The 17478-nt window shown below is 42.1% G+C and overlaps 1 protein-coding gene across 4 annotated transcripts in view; it reads right to left on the minus strand.

The window, feature by feature from the left end:
• DENND1A (DENN domain containing 1A) overlaps positions 1-17478 on the minus strand; it is a 528338-nt gene that overhangs the window by 220772 nt on the left and 290088 nt on the right. For all 4 annotated transcript variants that reach the window (XM_012802455.2, XM_012802453.2, XM_023510504.1 and 1 more), the window contains exon 10: positions 3846-3946. In XM_012802455.2, the coding sequence (XP_012657909.1) occupies positions 3846-3946 (101 nt within the window). The remainder of the gene's footprint in view (positions 1-3845; positions 3947-17478) is intronic.

Consider the following 17478-nt stretch of genomic DNA (forward strand, 5'->3'; position numbering starts at 1 on the left):
GTCTCTTTCCACGTGGGGACACTGAGGCACATGTCTGTGGGAAGGAACCCAGGTCAGTGAAGGGGGACAGGTGTCTGTGTGCGGGTTTGTGCCTATATGGGTATTGTAGGTCTGTGGGGCAGAAGGGGTGGCAGTGAGTCCTACACGCTAAGAGCGCTGGGTGTTACTGAGTCTGCCGTGGGGGAATAGCTCCCCTTTTCTCCCTTTTCCTATCTTTTCTATCTCTCTCTCTCAGCTCTCTCTCCCTTCCATCTTCCTCTGGTGTGCGTTTTGTTGTTTCCCTTCCCCTCTGGCTCCCCTCATCCCCCTCCTCTCTGAGCATCGTTGAGGGCCACTGCCCAGGCCCCCACCTTTCATCCCAACAACAAAAAATTGCTGCATAGCAAACACAGTCTCCGCTGTCCTTTCCTTTGTGATACATGGCAGTGAAAAAACCCCAAGACAGTTAGCTCAGAAGCTCAAAAAGAAGAGCAAAGTTTGAGGAATGAATGGGATACCTGAGCACATTTGCTGGGAGAGGAGGGAGGTGGTGGAAAGGAGAATATAAAGGTAGCTGGGAGAACCAAGATCAGCCAGGTCCCACTGAATCCTCAGGAGATAGAACCTGGGCCCAGGTGAAACCAGTGGCTGTTCACAGCCCGCTCTTCCTTCCTTCGGGCTGGTAGGAAAGTAAGAGAACCAGGCTGGCAGCAGGTAGCGAGTCATGGGGCAAGGAGGGAGGCCCGTGTGGGAATAGAGACTTATAGTCTCTCTTTTTGCCAGAGACAAAATGCATCCCCAACCCTGAGCCTGGGAGCACAAGAGTGAGGGCTTAACGATGGCTATAGAAGAGGAGGGCAAGCCAAGGTCAGACAGCATCGCTTTCTAGTGGGACCTCTCTGCAGTGGGTTTCAGACTTTCACCAGCAGAATCTGCCAGACAAGGAGCAGGTAAGACAGCAGGGTGCTCAGGGTCACTGGCAAGGCCTGGGAAATTGGTGGAAAACTCTGGAACAGCTCCTTGCTTGTGGATCTTACAGCCTGTGGGCACATGATCCATTGGTGTGCCCGTCTTCTACACCCAGTTCTCTAAGTCCCTTTGGATTGAGACAAACTCTCTGTCTTCCCTGCACTTAGCACAGTGTCTGGGACAGGCCAAGCATCAGCAAACATGTGCTGTACTGACAAAACTCACACAGGTCTGGAATAAGCAGGAAAGCAAGAGGTTAGTTAAGAGGCAGAAGTAAGAGAGAGCAAGGAGGAGGCGAGGGGGGCAGACAGGGTGAACACACACACAGGCTAGTCAGAAGAAGGCGGGAGGAGAGGCAGCTAAAGAGAAGGCAGTCCGACTCAGAGGGGACGGTTTGATGACAGGTGTGCCACCCAGCTGGGTGGCTGATAGCACAGTCTGCACAGTGCTTCTGAATAGCATTAATTTATTTCATCCTGGAAATAATTTAAAGAATAAGCTCTAGCAATTTTAGTCCTCTACACATAAGGAAAGAGATCCAGAGAGGCAGAGTCACTTGCTCTAAGCTACACAGCTAGGCAATAATGAAGCTGAGACAGGGCCTCAGATGTCCTCCTCTTGGCCCCATCCATGGTTGCACTACGGCCTGGTCTCTCTGAGGGAGGGAGGTAACCTCTCTGTAGATGACAAAATACAGCAAATGTGACCTCAGTGGGATTAAGGGGGTGGCAGGGAGTAAGATGGAAAGGAGATGTGGACGTCTGAATAGGCAGCGATGGGGACCCTGGAGACAAGCAGATGACAGTGACAGGGAGGTGATGAAGGTTCCTAAGTGCTGTGCTGGGAGGCAAATGGCAGAGTGGAGTGTGCACCAGGCCACGGCCGTGGGGGACAGTAATCTAACAATCTTTGCCTGGGAGCAGAGGAGCAGTTTTGCTTGGAAGGACTTGAGCATTCATTCCCAAGAGTCCCAAAGGAAAGGGGAGATACTGGAAAACCTTATACAGGGGAGGGTGTCTGGCATGGGCCCTGGGTTGAAAATGCTCCCGGAGAGAACAGGCACAGTGTGAACCTGTAGTCCTAGCACTCTGGGAGGCTGAGGCAGGTGGACTGTTTTTAAGACAGCCTGCGCAAAAGCCAGACCCCATCTCTACTAAAATAGAAAAATTAGCTGGGCATTGTGGTGGGTGCCTATAGTCCCAACTACTTGGGAGGCTGAGGCATGAAGATCACTTGAGCCCAAAAGTTTGAGGTTGCTACAAGCTATGACACCATGGCACTCTACCTAGGGTGACACAGTAAGACTCTAGCTAAAAAAAAAAAAAAAAAAAAAAAAGGAGTGAAAAGAAAATGCATCCTGGGAAAAATAAGAAACACTAATATTTCATATAATAAAGTTAATTTTTTATAAGAAGTTTATAACTTTATTTTTTTCTTATCTACAAAATTTACCTATCTATTCCAGAAGGGATGAAAAATAAATCTGGAAGTCACCATTGACTAAGAATAATTTCCAAAATACTCATAAACCAAGGTATAAAAAGATACAGTGAACAAAACGTGAGGCCCAGTTACCTAATGAATCAAGAGGAGACTTAAAATAAGCCAGGATTATATACCCCCCATGGCAGAAACCTGCTGTCCCTTTATCTCATAGGAGAGAGGCATGAATATCTCATCCTTGATGAGAAAGAATTGGTCCAATTCATTTAGTGTTCTGTGCACAAGAGAGGGCCACTGACTTCTACTTGATAGCCTTGAACTATGTCTTGTTATACCTATGGCTTCTCAAGAGCAGGAGCTCGACAAATTCAAATTAGGAGTGCCTTGGAATGCCTTTAAGCTCCTAGGACAATTTGGCTACCCAACCCAGGTGAACTTTTTCAGTGAGATGATTGCAAAACAGGCTAGAGATCACAGCAAAAATGTACTGACCTAGACTAAATCACTCTGAACCAATGGTAAATGTCCTGAATCATCTGTTTGTAAGAAACAGGGCAGTAACCCCTCAGATGGGTCTTTTCCCCTGAAGCTCCAAATTTCTGGCAGGCAGTTAGTGCCTTTTCCTATACACACACTGTGTTCCTTTATCGACTTCTGCTCACTTGAGCTGTTTGGAGACAATGTCTTTAATCACATTAAACCAGAGAAAGAAATTATTCATAAGGAAAATGGCTCTAAACCAGTCCCACAATCTTCTTCAGTAATCCACTGAAGACCTCCAGGGAGGATGATGATGCTTCTGCAGAAACACTGAGCATCGGCCACCTTTTCTACTTGAGGTCCTTCTGTTATCTCGATTCATCTTATACAACTACGTATTTAACAACTTTGTTTTGCAGATGAGGAAACAAAGTTTTAAAGCCAAATGACTTGCCCAAGGTGGTAGAGCGGACTCCAAAGCCTTCCCTTCTTCCTCCACCAATACACATTTCACTGAACAGTGAAATTATCAAAAAAACTTCAGAGGGTTTTGCTTTGTCTGGCTCGTACCTCCAAACCACAGCTGACAGCAAGTCTTAAGGAACGTGCCAGGGCATTGTTGAAACTTGAACTTGGGGATCTCAATTGTTCTTGTCCTCAGTTTCCAATTTATCTTTGGGGGGGAAAAAAAACTCAAAAAAGCACACAACCTCCCGGTGCTTTGGTTTCCCCCAAACTGAGGAATGGGAAAAGCATCACCTATTGTCTTGAATGTTTTAGAATGTCATGACATAGATGAAAACTGTGGGGAAAAAAAGGCTGTGCAATTGGGTGGTCTAAAACTGCTGCTATTTTGAAATTAGTATTTTTAATTTAGAGTCACCAACGGCAATGTTATTACAACTTATAGACCTAACATGCCCGGTCACTTCCCAGGAAAGGAAAAGCAGAGGCCAAGCTCAGCACAGCCTTACCAGCAGTAGTCCAGCAGATGCGGGGGCAGCACTGGGATATACACGTGCTGCCAGTACATGGGGTAGAGCATGGCGGCAGCCCCGTGGATGCAGGCCGTCAGCTGCAACAGAAGCAAATCAGAGACTCAGAGTGTAAAGAATCAAAGGGAGGAACAGTTATTGATGGCAGCAATAAATACATATTCATCAGCATATTTAAAATGAGCTGAAATATCTGAAGAAATAATTTTAAGTTAATTCAATCATCCTTAAGTAAGAGTTTGCTCTTTGAAAATAAAAAAACCTATTTTTTTCCTGATTATAAAGGTAATGCATACTTACAGCAGAAAATTTAGGAAACAAAAAATGAAAGAAAATAAGTCACCACCATCTGACAATTAACATTTTAGGGTATTACACACATAGCATCTATATTTTCCTTTTCTAATAAAACTAGGAGTACTGTAAATATAGCATTCTTTTGCTTTCTTAAAAGTTAACATTTTGAAGCCATTGTCTCACATCTTCAAAAATACCTTTTAATGAATTTCCCATACTATTTTAAACTATTGTTCTATCATTAAATTATACAATCACATGAGGTCAATAAATTTAATATACGGTTCTTAGAAGTAGAGTTCAGAGACAAAGGTTACATTTTTAAGGTACTTCATAAATATATAAATATCATGAATATCTTGATATAATAAATAAAGGATGGAGCCTCCTCAGCTCTCCCTAGCCACACACCATAACTCTGCCCCTCTCTAGAACTGCAGTTACAGGCATTAATAGTTTGAAAATTGTATCTTTCTTATTTCAGTTTTAATTGCTCTGATCATGAAGGTGAACGTTCTATTACATATTTGTTATTCCTTAGGTAAATAGGTAAATTTTTAAAAAATGGAGTATTAGAAATCTTTTATTGATTTATAAGTAGTCATTGGTGAGATGCTAAGATACCCACCCTTTGTCATGTTTTTTAAAAATAATTTATCCTTAATTTTCTTTGAATTTCTGGATGAAATCAGGTAGACAAATCTCCTTCACAATAGTTTCTACTGCTTTTATCCCAAGTCCGCCAACATTTTCTCCAGTAGGTAACTCTTTAATCCATCTGGAATTAATTTAGGTTTAAGAACTGAGGTGAGAATTTATTTTTTCCACATAGTTAATCAATTGGTCTGCCGCTGTTTACTGACTAATCCTTCCTCTCCCTATTTTTCTGACATGTCCCTATTTTGTATACCCTTTATTCCTTAAGAGCTAGAGGTATCATACAATCAGTATTTGATACAATTAAACATTTAGGAAACAAGGATAAAGAGATACAATTGCTACAGAATTCAGTGTAGTGAAGAAAAGGGAAAAAAAAAATCAACCTTTGGAGACACCGCTATGAAGTGACAAAAGCCAACAACACATGTTTCTTTCTGCCTTTTTTCTTTAATGTTTCTTTGGTTTCAGGGAAGCCTGTTCCCATGAGGACCTTCCTTCTTTTGGAAGCTGTTAACTGGCCTTTGCTGACAGAAGGACATTTACGTGGCGAAAGAGTGATGTGCCAAGGCCCAGTTAAAAGAATCCCAGAGGTTAGTGTAACATGAACAGCTTTAAATTGGATATTCTGCTGATGTTTCACAGTTGTGAGAGCTGTGTATTAAAGCCAGGGCCACTGCCCTCCCCTGCCCCTCCCTTTTCCCTCCAGACCCTGTTCCTGAAATCAGGGACAGACCATGAACAGGAAACACTCCAGCAAGCGCACAAGAGCTGTTCCCAGGGACTCCACGGAGGCTCCCAGGTTTAGTCTCTCCCTGCCCAATCTAGCTTGGTAGGTTCCTGTGTAAAACACACTGTCATGTATACACATGGCCAATCCCTGCAGGGTTTCTTAGAGATGAAAACTCCTTGCTGGTACTGAGTGAGCAGGGGATGAACCAACTTTCCCTGATGCCTCCCTGAAGTCAGGCTGGAGGGCTCCACTGGGCCCAGCCTCAGCTCTCCTGCTTACCCTGTAACTAGCTGCCAGAGTGTGGCTGGAGATGCTGCTCTAAAGGAGACCAGAGCTGGTGGAGACATCCTGTGCCACATGCGCCCCTGAAGACATCTGAGCAGGTCACATCACTCCCTGGGCACGTGTGGCACAGGATATCTCCACCAGCTCTGGTCAGCTTTAGAGCAGCATCTCCAGCCACACTCTTTACTGCCTTCTCCAAGTTTACCAACAGAATAAATCTGTTGCAGATTTAGGAAGAATTATGTACTCCTTCTCCTCCCTTCTCTTTCCACCTGTCCCCTAAACTGGCCTGGATATGCACCTTTAGCAAAGTCCCATATCAGGTCTCTGTATAATCACTAGCTTCCTCTCGGAAGCCTTACTTGGCTCCCCTGGGCATAGCCCCATTATTAAGTGGTCTGTAACAGTCTGCATGTTTGTCCCCTGACTGTAAAGTACAAAAAAGACCCTGTCTCTGTTCATTTCCATGTCCTCAGTGGCACAGCATAAATAAATAAATACAAACATACATAAACAAATAAATGCACATGCACGTGCTAGGCAATGTGATGTGTCCTGAATAAAAAACAATACTTAGAGTATATTCACAATACAAAGATAGTTTAGTGACTTTTTAACATCATTGCAACGTTTTCACAAGTCTCAGAGAGTGAGTATATAACTCATATTCCAAAATAATGGCATGCTTAAACACACAAATATGCCACTTTTGGAAAACAAGTCATTCATTCCTTCAATAATTTGCCTACTCTAAATCAAAAACACATCAAATAAATAAAAGCACTTCAAAATCTTATAAGGTGCCATACAAATGTAAGGCAACATCATCACAAGTTATTCCCTAGAATGGTCCTGATTGAGATAGAAACCTGGATTACCTCACTCTTTTAGCTTAAATTAGTTTGGATCAAAATCCTATTTCAGCCAATAAAGTAGCAGAGATCTTATCTTCAGAAAATATTCTTTTCATGTCTCTTTACTTTAAAAAAAAAATGACCAACCTAAATGCTAAGTTTTTAAAATTACTTATCCCTCATTAAAAAAAAAAATCAAGCTTTTAAGTTTGTTCATTTCATGGGGGGGGGGAGTTTCCTAAGGGCCAAATCTCTGCAATTGGGGTAAAATGTATTCACCCATTTGTTTAAAACAAAACAAAACAGGGAATTGCTTAACTTTTTTTCAAAATACTAAATGGCACAAACTTTGTGCATTGTCACTTAACCAAAGTGGCAAGTTGATTATAAGAAAAGCCTTACACTCTACCTATACTTAACCAGAAGTGATGTCTCATGCCCTGTAATGTATGACCAACCGCTTATTTTAAAAATAACTCTGAATCAGGTTTTTAAAAAGAAAGCTTGTAAAGGACTAGGCTGATTCCTTACGGAACACACAATTTAAAAATAATGGAAGTATATAATTTGCAGTGTAGTAGTCAACAAAGGGGTACTGTGAATATGTAATTGAAGTGCAAGTTGAAGAAAACGATCCTATCAAAATCTCACTCAGTGAGAGAACAGAAAGATAGTATGCGTAAAATTTGCCCAAAGTCATTAGTCACAATGAATATTCATCAGAAGCCAATTATCAATCCCATTTAAAGACACCCTAAAAGATTTTGCCCCGAAGCAGCTGAATAGTCTAAGACTCCAGACAAAAGTAGACAAATTATACAGCCAACAGCCAGTCTAGCCAGGACACAGATTGTAAAGTAAATCACTGGTGGGTTTGGATGCTCTGTAGCAAATTCTGTCCTCAATTAAAGGTGCGCAAGGTCAGTTATATCTTAGAGCTTTCTATATGGCTCCATTAGTTTTCTTTGAGGCAAAGGGTGAGACAGGGAAAAAGCAGTGGGGGCGGGACATGAATGGATCAATGACAGAGTTGGAAAAATCACAAGGACACTGTTTCTTTTTTTTTTTTTAGTTTAGGTATTTTTCAAAGATGAAACCCAGATTGTCACCGTCTTCGATACTGATGCTTCAGCTCAGTCCTAATGATAGTTTCTACAATGGAACATGAAATGAAATAAGTATCTCCCCTCAACCCACCTACCGCCAAAAGTGCATGTGCCAGGAACCATGCTGGGGGTTTAGACCCTTGTAAAATACTGTTTTAAAGGAATGTGGTGTGTTGATATACATATACACTCATCACCACATTTCACAGATAAGGAAACAGTCTCAGAAGTGAAACAACTTGCCCCAGGCCACATGCCTAGTAAGTGACAGAACTGGGACTCACACCCAGGTCTGTCAGACTGTAATGGCCACTGTGATTCCACGATGCGTAATTAACTCACTAAGTGTTTGAGCGCCTACTCTGTGCCATCCCCTGTGCTGAGGACTCTTGAAGAGATGGCACAGCCAGACTACACAGACATGCATTTGCCTTGCTGTTAAATGTCCAAACGCCTTCCAGGACAAAGTACCAATTAACTGTTCTCTTTCACATGCTTGCATGGAGTCTTCCCCCACCTCTCTTTTTGACCTGAGCAAGCCTCTTCCTCTCCTGGGTCTCAGTTCCCCTCTGTGTAAAATGAGAGGCTGACTACACGTCCCTTCCAGCTTTGACAACTTATGATTCCAGAGGAACTGCCATTCTTTGCCGTGAGGAATGCTTCTCCATTCCATTTATCCTCTTTAGACATACTGACTGAGCTGATGTAAATCAGGGCTGATCTCTAAGTTGGTTCATTTACTCATCTCTGCAGCTAGAGGGTCCACCTGGAATTCATGAGTGATCTAGGAACCACCCTTTTAGCCACACCATTTCCATCACCTGATGTGGACGCCTTTCTTCCAAGCTTGGCCTGATGGTCTGAAGATCTCAGAGGTGATGACCTGAAGAGACCAGAAGCATAAGACTCCAAGACACAAGTTTCTTGAGGACAGAGACCACATTTAATTTCCACCCTCATCTGCGACTACACTTGACACAGAGCAGGTGCAAGTCAATGTCTGGGGGATGCTAGTATGTGTCTCTGGCTTAAACTTCATGAGGAATGGTAGGCAAGATTGCCAGACATTTAACAAATTGCATCTGCTTAACAGGTCACAACTAGAAGCTGCATTATTTCTTAGAAAGCATTAAGATTACAAGTTCTAAAAGCTGACAGAGGGAAGTAGCGGATGGTCATAGTCATTCTTCACATCCTAGAACTCAGAATGTTAAACAGTCAAACTGACACCTGCTTCACAGGGTTAGAAGCATTTGGATTTCCTTACCCCCCGAATCTAAACATTAAGAAAAAATGATAAAACAAAGAGTATGGAAAGAATATCATATTACTAACTTTAAAGAGAGGTCGTTTTTAAGTCTATTTATTTCAACCAAGAATCATCCCATTTAGAACAGCTGTAGAAAATGTTGCATCTCTTGGGGAAGCTGTTAGCTTTTTCAATTTGAGGATCAGATTTTTAAATTTAATTATAAACCATCTTTGTACACATCAGGAAGTAAATAGTGTCATGATTCAAACAGTACTGTGGCTTTGGGTTGTTTTGATTATGATGCATCCTCAAATGGAAAATCCAGTATAAAATCAGCAACAAGTTTTAAACAAAATCTGCAGGGACTCTAAGTTAACCTCTTCAACCCTTTCATGGGGCTGAGGAAAACTTCTAATTATAAATGGTTCACCCATGTCCAAATTGTGTTTACTATATTCAGTGGGGGAAAGAGTTGGCTTTTGAGAAACTATCAAAGTTACTTTAGCAGAAAGGCAACTTAGAAAGCGTCAGGAATCAAAGAACTCTCAGCTAGTCTGGATAGATGTCAGATACGGGAGCAGAAAGAAGGAAAAGAGCAAACAATGTGCTGCTTTTCTCAGAAGCTAAAATGCAGAGCTTCTTTTAGGGAGGGAGCGTTTGTGCATCTTACCTCTTCCTTCTCCATTAACTTTGAAGGAACGGGGTAGGGGAAAACAAATCCCACCCCCAAACCCAAAATGGAGTCAAATAGATGCCTTCCCCCAAAAGCAGTATCATCCAGCCCAGAGGAAGCTCACGCAGGCAATCAACCACCTACTCAATCGCTTCTTTCTTTCTTAGCTATACCAGCTAGAGTAATTAGAGTGAGTTATTAACCAGGACAATAAGCTTTCGTGCCAAGATCTGACACTTCAAAACATTAGAGCAACTAAAACTGCCAGAGAAAACTGCCTCTGCTACCAAACCAGAGGCAGAAACCACGGTCACGGTATGGTAAGTAACGCTGTACAGCGAGCCCACGGCACCAGGATGAAGACTTTCTTTTCACCTTTAAGACAGAAAAGGCAAGGTTACAGGAGGAATGATAACAATTTATATACATTGCAGTCTGATACAGACATTACTAATTGATCAGCCAGTGACGATGTGGCCTGAGGACCCATCCTCAAGTGCAACCACCGTCAATGGATCACAACTGACATGTAAGAAAAAAATCTGTCACCTCAAGTCTAGAGCAAGTGGATACTTACAGCTTTGTGAAAATATTTCTAAGATTTATGTTTAGCTAATGGATTTAGACCACTGCTTTAATAAAGAATCTTCATGTAAAAGAGAACAAAGCATAACTGAACATGGAATCATGAGTGTCCAGCTGCCAGGTATCTACTACACATGAGAAAAACTCAGGAACCTTCAGGCAGTGAGTTACTAAATTTGCATGTATAGAGAGAAAAACAAAGATTTTGCCCTGTAAAGTTTTCTCTGGCAAACCCGTCCTTAGAAAGTGACAGTATAACTCAAATGAAAAGTTAAAGTTATAAAACAGCCACCACCACGGCCACTCCTTAGCACCTACTATCCACCAAACCCTGTGAATAGTGCTTCCCATATGTTCAACTCATTTAATTTTCACAACAGTCCTATAAAGTATGGCATTGGCTCTGCGCTGGTATCTCAGTGGTTAGGGCAACAGTCACATACACCGGGGCTGGCGGGTTTGAACCCTGCCTAGACCTGCTAAACAAGGACAATAAGAAGAAACAAAATAGCCGGGCATTGTGGAGGGTGCCTGTAGTCACAGCTACTTGGGAAGCTGAGCCAAGAGAATCACTTAAGGCCAAGAGTTTGAGGTTGCTGTGAGCTGTGACGCCCTAGCACTCTACTGAGGGCGACCTAGTGAGACTCGTCTAGGAAGGAAGGAAGGAGGCATTATTATTCCCACGTACAGATGAGGAAACTAAAATTCCTGGATGACAGGGAGCTTGCATAAGGCCACAGAGCTAGTGACAGAGCTAGTATAGGAACCTGGGGAAGCTGAGCTCCTGGGTCTGGGCTCTTAGCGCTCACAAAACTGCCTCAGCTCTGATCTGTAATAATCCCACAATTACTAAGTATCTATTCTGGGTACACACCATGCCCTCAAGCAATTTAAAATAGAGAGAGAAAGATCAAAATGCAAACAATCAACTTCTACACAAAGGCATTATGAAAGGAGTGCTATAATAGAGGTTCAAGTGTGTTAGCATATAAAGAGGGAATCATTAATTCTGCCTGGGGCAAGAATCAGGCCTGCTTCTCAGAGACAGAGACATCAGAGCAGACTGAGCCTGGAAGGATGAAGAGAAGCTGCTAGTTCTCCTCCCTGCTGCGAGACCAGCCAGATGGGAACCGTGGGTCAAGTGAACACAGCAGCTTCTTAGGCTGCTCAAGCTCTGTGCAGAGATGGCTGTGAGAATTCGAGCAAGAAATGACCATTTAGTCAATGACTCAGTGACTAGAGAGAGATGGGTTGCGTATACAAACCCCATATGAGTTGCTATGACTATTCCCTGTTGCTTGGATTCATTCACCATCCACTATCATCAATTATACTAATTAAATCTTCAGAACTCTCCGGGGATCTCTATCACCCTCCTTACTTCTGAAAGTCAAATGGGGTTTATTGCCTGCAAGGATGAGATTCAGCCTCAAATAACATTCACTGGAAGAGTGGTATGTGCCCAGCGGTAGCCCACACACTTTGATAGCTATGATCACTGAATCCTGTCAACAACCCTGAGGTAGGCATTATTACTGAGGACGAGGGACTTGGAGAGGTCAAGTAACTTGCCCAGGGCAGGATGGCTAGACTGTGGCACAGGGAGGCTAAATACAAGATAGAGATAGAACTTGAACAAAAACCCTCCGGACCTGAAATCTGATGCTCTGTCCTCTAGCCCTGCTGTCCTTCTATTGGGAAAAGATACCGTGAGCAGGGCTGCCCAACACATCTAGCTGGCAGATTCTGTAGCTATCGAAGTAGCAGAAGAGAAAAAACATGAATGCTCGTTATGTCTAGTGCAATCCATGACTGCATGGCCTGATCTCACATCTTGGTTCACCAAAGTGACCATGCTTTCAGTCTGTAAAAACAACACAGGAAATGATGAGTTCTTGCTCCCAGTGACTTAAACTCCTACCAGAGCTTAAATTTCATTAATGAAAGCCAATGTGGGTACCATTAAGGCTTTTCCAGTAGACTAAGATGCCAGTTACTTGAATATTATCCATTACTGTTTTTTGGTAGAGATTTGATTCATAAGATCATTTAAGAAGTAAACCAGCAGGCTGGGTGCAGTGGCTCACTCCTGTAATCCTGGAACTTTGGGAGGCTGAGGTAAGTGGATCACTTGAGTTTAGTAGTTCAAGACCAGCCAAAGTAAGAGTAAGATCCCATCTCTACTAAAAATAGAAAAACCACCCAGATGTGGCATGTGGTGGTGAGCACCTATAGTCCCAGCTACTTGGGAAGCTCAGGAGACAGGATTACCTGAGCCCAAGAGTTTGAGGTTGCTCTGAACTACGACACGAGGGCATTCTACCAGGGTGATAGAGTGAGACTGTCTCACCAAAAAAAAAAAAAAAAAAGAAAAAGAAAAAAAAAAGTAAACCATCAGCCTTAAGTCCTACAATCTAAGCATACACAATTTATTTCTTAAATTGATCACATTACTAAAATAATGAACAAAAATCTTCTGCCATGTTCTTAATGAAATGGCTAAAAACAAACAACACTTCTCTTACACACGTTCCCCAAATTACACTGGTGGCTGCCATTGGTATTCCTTAACATTGCTGAGAGCTTGAATAGATTATACTTAGTTATGTCCTTTTCTTGACTAGACAAGGCCGAAATCAAAGCTCTCCCAGAGAGAATATAAAAACAAAGAACACTTTCAGAGCTAATCTGTGCTCATAAATGTTTTCTAAACAAATACAATCAGTTTCTATTACATAGGCTTGAAATGAAAATGAGTCTAATGATGCAAAATAACAACCACAAAGAATAAACATTGTTTTTATTTTGGAGAAATGTCTATTTACTGTTTCCAAATCTGGCTGGGTATCAATTAATTGGGGCATATAAAAACACACATTCTGTGGTTCCAGGCTAGACCTTCTGATCCAGAATGTCTGCAGGTAGTGCCCAAGATTGTGAATCTTTGACAAGTTCTCTGGGTGTTCTAACACAATGCTAATCCACGGATCAGCATTTGAGAGTCACTAACAGTCTAAATCCAGTTCTTGGTTCAAAACAGGTGCTCAATGTTTGTTGAAGCAATAGGAGAAGAGGCTGGATAGGAAGGTAAGAACTAGCAGGGAGACCATGGCTGGTTGAAGTCACATCAAAGTATCATAAATTAACCTGTCGACACTTTGTATTACATTATAGAGTCTCTGTTACATCTCAAGTTTCTTCATTCCAGTTGTGGTTTAACATGAACAAGAGAAAATCAATTCACAAATAATTAAATGAAGAATATAGCTCAAAAAGAAGTTATATCCGTTTAAAAACCAGAGAAAACCCACGTAAGTAAAACATACTGATTTTTTCCTCCTATTTCCTGTCAATGGAAGTTCTTTTTGTTGAACAGTATTTAATATACTCAGAGCCACAATAAAATTGTACGTAATGGAGATTAGAGAGGCTCTGCTATTTGAAAGTTTGGCCGCAGAGCCTGTATTTCATGCCACTTCATTACATTTTGTTAAGGATTCCCTCTTCACCAACCCAACTCATTTCTCACTTCTTTGAATACTCTTCTTAGGTTGTTAGTGTGAACTAGGTTAATCTCTCTCTTTTTTAACATATAAGACATGAACAAACAAAATGTTCGATTTATTTTATTTTTTAAATAGAACACTAAATTTAGTCTTCGAATTCTCTGCTTGGTAAGTTTCCAGTTACAAGGTCTTGGCATCCCTTGAGCACAGTTTGAAACAAAATAATGCAGTTTGTTCCTAGGGCTGGAACATGCAGAGTGGAGCGTGCAGGCAAAGAGGCCTTGGCCCTAGTCCAGTATTTCAAACCTCCTTAAACTGCCACTCTCGTCTCTGCTTCAAGGGCTGCAGATAAGCAAACAGGATTAGTTTTTTTCCTAGTCTAGAAGAGCTGGGAAAGCTTTATACACGTCATTCAGGTGTCCAGCTCATCACACAGGCTGGCAGTGTCACGACAAGGTGGCATTCATCATGAAAGAAGTAAAAATGAAGCCAAATCTGAAAAACTGGCCAATCCGCAAACTGGTCACAAGACCAGGCGGTGCTCAGACAATGGAGGCTGTCAGTGGGAGAGGGTCGGACAGGATTGGTGCAAGGCTGGGAAAGTACCCAGGCTTCAGTCAAATACAGAGGCATCTCCTAAGGGCCATACTCCGGATGCGGGTCTGGTGGGGAGACAGAGCATCATCCACCACTCTTCAGGACACCAGGTTTCAAGGTCTTGCCTTAGTCCCACATTCTCTGTTACCTAGTTAGGAAGAAACTGAAGGGGAGATGATATCTGGCTGTTCTTTTTCTTTACTAAATGAGGTATCATCAGAAAAGTAATCATTCTTTTCATAGTTATGGGTACCACACGAATATTTAGGTGTGGAAGTTCAATTAAGTCATGATCTTGCCTCTCAATAGTACTTTCTTCTGAAAAACCTCCACTGGACAAAACAAACATACATTCCTCAGGAAAGTAAATACGCCTTTGTCATCATTTAACTGGATATTCTTAGTTTTCAAAACTTCTTATAGTGCCCTTAAATTATAAAGGGACAATTAGGACCAACAAACATAGGAGCTGGAAGGAATTGCAGTAGGTCAAGACTGAAACCAGACTAAGTTAAAGAAGATATGCCCCCCTTGGGCGGGGCCTGTGGCTCAAAGGAGTAGGGCATTGGCCCCATATGCCAGAGGTGGTGGGTTCAAACCCAGCCCTGGCCAAAAACTGCCAAAAAAAAAAAAAGAAGAAGAAGATATGCCCCAGGCCCCACCAAGGTTGTGCTCACAGCGGAACAGCGCAGGTGGGGCTGGGAGGCAGCCGAGTTTAAGACAACACAGACAGAATAGGCTGAATGGGAACAGTGTTTAAAGAAATGGAGCTTTGCTCGCTTCTCGGCCTTTTGGCTAAGATCAAGTGTTGAAATGGAGCTTTGGCTAACAGGGTAGGTGCACTAGTTGAAAATTCACATATCAGCCTTCTATTTCCCTGGTGCCTAGAGTAGACCCAGGCACACAGACAGGGCTCGCCAAATGTGCATCCAAAGGCAAAAGCCAGGCTGAGGTTTTAGTGTCATTTAGATCTATGATCAATAGCATTATGCTGAAAATATTTTCTGAGTACAAGTGTCACAGGGAACTCACAATAAATGGAAAGTTACCGAGGTAGTATGAGGCAGCAAGAAGGGTGCAGCTAAGAGAAGTGGGTTTCTAATTCCATCTCTGCTGCTCATCTTAGACAAGGCACATTAGCATCCTGGTGCCAATAATCTCACCTGCAAAAGGAGAAGAAAACTAACAAACTCCTAAGGTTGGGGCAAGAGCTAATGAAAAAATAACAATAACCATATATACGATTAGCACCAGTGCCTGGTTCTGGGAGATTAATTTAGCAGAATTTACTTTTTCGTCTCTCTCTGTCACTCTGGGTAGAGTGCAGTGACATGATCAGAGCTCAAGGCAACCTCAAACTCCTGGGCTCAAGCAATCCTCCTGCCTTAGCCTTCCGAGTAGCTGGGGCTATAGGCACATGCTGCTGTCCCTGGCTAATTTTTTTTCTATTTTAGTAGAGATAGGGTCTCATTCTTGTTCAAGCCAATCTCGAACTCCTGAACTCAAGTGATTTCCCACCACCCATGGCCTCTCAGAGTGCTAGGATTACAGGTGTGAGCCACTTCCCCATGCCTGAACTTAACAGAACTTTAAAAGGTGGGGGGAGAACCGAGAGCCTCCCACAGTGCTGAGGACAAATCTAAATAAGGACGCCCTGCACAATTATTCTCTGCACACTCTTATAGTAGCCTTGGAGCTATTTATAAGAGACACCAAAAAACTCCTTTCTGTCTCATACAATCAGCTCTTGTTTTTCACCAAACCAGTATCACCTAGTTCTACCAGTCACTTAATCCACTGGATTTGACTCAGAGAATCTTTTTGGTTCTTTATAAGGATTTCCAAATTCCCTCAGTGGGGTCGATATTCCTACCAATGTGTCTCTGGCTCTTGTGACCACTATCACACAAGGGAATAGAAAATAATGTGAGAAGTGGCACCCAATAGATGTAACCTGGTCCCCAAGATAAACACTTTGTGTAATTCAAGGATGTTTCTCACTTTCTAGAAGCCAAAGCCTCCTTTCTCTGACACCGTATCATAATGACCTATCTACATGGCCATCTCTCCTGCTATCTATGATGTGACCTTGGACAAGTTATTCCACCTCTCCGAAAAGACTGCCTGTCCACAAAATGGGAATAATACCCACCTTGCAGGAGCACTGATGGAATTATGTGTTATCTCTAGAGAGGTCTTTGACCTACCTGCTATCCATAGGAGTTCCAAAAAGCAATATTAAACTCAGATATGAAAATACAGAAGAAAAATGGGGCCTTTGTGCTCCAAGCAATCACACTGAAGTATTTACATTAGAGAACAAGATTTAGTTAAGCCTTCCCTATTTATCATTTATAAAGGAAAACAATCAATATACATTAACTAAGCAAAGAGAACAAAAACTTACATTTTTCTTATACAGAATATCACAATGTTATTGACCGAGAAACCCTCAAATGCATATTACCTGACTTGGAACTAATTATCGCTGGGCTTGTTTCTATTGACGCACAGTCATTTTTATAGAAGACAGCACTTGGGATTGTTCGACAGCTTTTATCTTTCAGAGGCTTGATGGCTCTGAGAAGCATTAAGCATACAGCTTATCAAACAAAATTGAGAAAAATGTGGGTTGTCAAGGTATTATGGGACACACTGAGATCTCTTAAGAGAGGGTCCTCAGAAAATGTTGGGCTGGGATAGACTTTGCATTTCTACCCCCGTGTCTAAAAGAGAATAAAAAATCATTCTTATTGAACTAAAAGGCAACAATTAGAAATTTTTCAAAATTCTGAATCTGATGAGGTCCAAAGGCTTGACCAACACTGATGTCTGCTCAGCTACTCATCCCCAGAGAAACCATCCCGAGCAAGACGTTGCCAGTGAGATGGAAGGTGAACCCCACCTCCCAAGGAGGCTTTTATCACTAATTGGGAAAATTTAGAACTCAGTTAAGAATCAATTGTTCATTTCAAAAACAAAACAAAACAAACCTTTAAGTCAAAGCAATACATAAATAGGAATGTCATAACCTAATTATAGCCTTAGAATATGGGAAGGGGGTGGA

Source organism: Otolemur garnettii, unplaced genomic scaffold (assembly GCF_000181295.1).
Source record: "Otolemur garnettii isolate 467f Iridium unplaced genomic scaffold, OtoGar3 scaffold00014, whole genome shotgun sequence".
NCBI lineage: Eukaryota > Metazoa > Chordata > Mammalia > Primates > Galagidae > Otolemur > Otolemur garnettii.